Source organism: Notothenia coriiceps, unplaced genomic scaffold (genome assembly GCF_000735185.1).
Source record: "Notothenia coriiceps isolate Sejong01 unplaced genomic scaffold, NC01 NC01_scaffold00026123, whole genome shotgun sequence".
NCBI lineage: Eukaryota > Metazoa > Chordata > Actinopteri > Perciformes > Nototheniidae > Notothenia > Notothenia coriiceps.
The window spans coordinates 4,456-6,948 of NW_011358824.1; the positions used below are offsets into that span (position 1 = coordinate 4,456).

The 2,493-nt window shown below is 38.2% G+C and overlaps 1 protein-coding gene across 1 annotated transcript; it reads right to left on the reverse strand.

Moving 5' to 3' along the window:
- Positions 1–234: 234 nt before the first annotated feature.
- On the reverse strand, positions 235–2,119 carry LOC104956610 (solute carrier family 22 member 13-like). Its single transcript, XM_010784123.1, has 4 exons — positions 1,995–2,119; positions 1,720–1,917; positions 489–538; positions 235–347 (listed from the first exon to the last, which is right to left on the reverse strand). Exons 1-4 carry the CDS (start codon positions 2,117–2,119, stop codon positions 322–324), a joined length of 399 nt encoding a protein of 132 aa, XP_010782425.1. The 3' UTR covers positions 235–321.
- Between the last annotated feature and the right edge of the window lie 374 nt (positions 2,120–2,493).

The following is a 2,493-nucleotide window of genomic DNA, read 5'->3' on the forward strand; positions in this document are numbered from 1 at the left end:
TATCACTCAGTTAGATACGGTGGAGGATTTCACAATAATAACTAAGGGCAATCTGAGTGGACCTTTAGAATTTGGATGAAGAGGAAATAATAAAAATATTTATTATTTTAATGATAATATATAATATTCAATCATAAAAATGATATCATCATTACTTGATGTCACCAATCAGCTGTGTTTGCTTCCTTTTATTCTTGATAAATGTCCCAGTTATCAAACAGTCTACGCACTTCAGTAAAACGTTTTATTTGCAACAACAAATAATACAATTATGTTTAAAAGGTCAACAGTTCAGAAAAGGAACTGATACATCCATATAAATTACATTTTGGTGCTTTTTCCTGAATTTTTAAAACTCTTTATTTTTCATTCGATAAATAACACACAATTACATAAGTAGAAAAACACAAAACAGGGGACCACACTACTCAACGTTTACAGTCTTTCTTTTTCTTGTACACTGTCCATTTTTCCGTTGTTCACAGAATTCTCCTCCTTTTTAGTCAAGGTTTGTAGTTCCGTCAGGTTCTCCGGTTGTCTGTCATTTAAAACAGAAAGATTATTATTAACTAGAGTTGCTTTGAGTATAAAACTTTTAACCTGTTAAGCCCCGAGCCTGTTTTTCAGGCCTGAGGCTCGAAAATGACATTCCCAGAACAAATGACCAGATCTTCACTTCTAAAAGCGGTACATTAATAATATTTTTCCTCAAAGCAATGATAAACCTACGAGTTGGATGTAGAAAAGTCAGAATCAATAACAATATAGAATTTTTTTTATTTTAAAGTAAATTCAGATTGAACATAGTAAATAAATGTAAATTATAGTGTCAGTCCAAATAAAAACATGACTTATAGTGAATACCACCCTTGAATGATGGGATGGTAGACTAAAAACGTTAGGAATCCAAACTATAACATATAATAAGTACCCTGTATCAAAATTGATGCAAAACAAGTTAAATTTGACCTTTTTCGAGAGATTTAGAAAAAACAAAACACTTCTGGGGTCATTTGGGTGGATTTTCCGTATCCCTGGCCCCCCTTGGTCGATTTTGATGATTGACACCTCTTTTTAACCGTTAGAGCCAATAGAATCGAGGGGAAGTTCCTAAAACCCATTTAAACATTACCCATTGGTGAATGAGTGATGCGTAGCCAGATTGCCCAAAACCGGAAGCTGTCATACACTCTAGTAGCTATCATAGCAGCTAATATGAAAACTCCGTTATTGACATAAAAATGGAATGATGGATTATCAGTAATCATCTCAAAGTGACAGACACATTGGATTAACCTATGGATTAACCTTCAGCAGCGTTTTTATCGTTTTGATGCCATTGAACACAACTTTTGATCAGAACAACAGCAAAGGTCCCGTTTTTGCTCCATAAAGCTAGGTGGTGTGATGTCTGGGTTTGCTTCCCCTGCCGAGTTTTGATCACTCAGTAATGATACTTATATTTCTGCAAACTGGATTCTCAGCTTGCTAATCGATGTCTTGTTTGTGCAGATCCGATAAGTAATAAGAGTATTTTACCGTGAATTCTGTGCTCAGGGCTCATTTAGACGCTTCCTGTGAGACTTGTGTTTTGTTTCGGTAAAATTGGTTCGTATCGTCAGTTAGCTGAGTTTCTTCCCGTTAAGTGGGTATGACACATTAATAGGTTTTTAAATGTTAAGAAGCCCTCAGACACAGTTTTGTGGAAAAAAACCTCACCTGATCTCAGCGTGGTGGTCCTGGAGTTCCACATTAAGAGTTTCAGGCAGTAATAAGCAGAGACCTCCAGCTGTGATGGGCACGATGCCGTATATCAGCATGGGGATCGTCCAATGATAGACTTCCAGGAGTCTGATCGGAGGAGCGAGGATCCCCGCCACACGAGCACACATGGAGTTCAGACCTACTCCATTCTGCCTATAGATACAAAATGATCTTATAGAAAAAGCAAACATGCCTTATGAATTGTACCTGAGGGATATTACCTACCTTACCTTAGAGTGGTAGGGTACAGTTCTGCAGTGTAAACATAGACGATAGAGAAACTTGTAGTGGCAGCAAACTTCCCCACTACTGCGACCACTGTTGCCACCACGGGAAGATCTGATGGACAATTCATACGTCAGACCGTTGTGACACATTGTGCATGCAAATTAAATCATGTGTGCCAGCTTCACTGTGCACATAATGAGCTTTGCCAAATGGTGATACAGTTGATTATGCCGGAATTAGAGACATGGGCTACCAGGGGTTAAAGTGAGCAGGGGCTGTCCGGGTCTCAGCTCCGGCTCATAGGACGAAGCTCTAACGTCATCACCCTCGCACATTTGTCATATGTTTGCAAAAAACGATAAATGTTAAAACTTTTCTCGTTCTTAATATGGACTATATTTAGGGTCCATATGTTTTGACTTTACTTTGAAATAGCAGATCTCTGTGACCGGATATATCTTTTCGGCTTAGTGAGCGCGTGTCTCTGCTCTGCAAAATGTA

Bases quoted from the DNA above. Each gene is read 5' to 3' on its own strand.
- LOC104956610 (XM_010784123.1), bottom strand. From the start codon at position 2,119: ATGAATTGTCCATCAGATCTTCCCGTGGTGGCAACAGTGGTCGCAGTA. The intron at 1,918-1,994 runs GTAAGGTAGGTA...TTGTATCTATAG, and splicing joins CTGTACCCTACCACTCTAAG to GCAGAATGGAGTAGGTCTGA. The intron at 348-488 runs ATTCTGTGAACA...AGAGTTTTAAAA, and splicing joins CTTGACTAAAAAGGAGGAGA to ATTCAGGAAAAAGCACCAAA.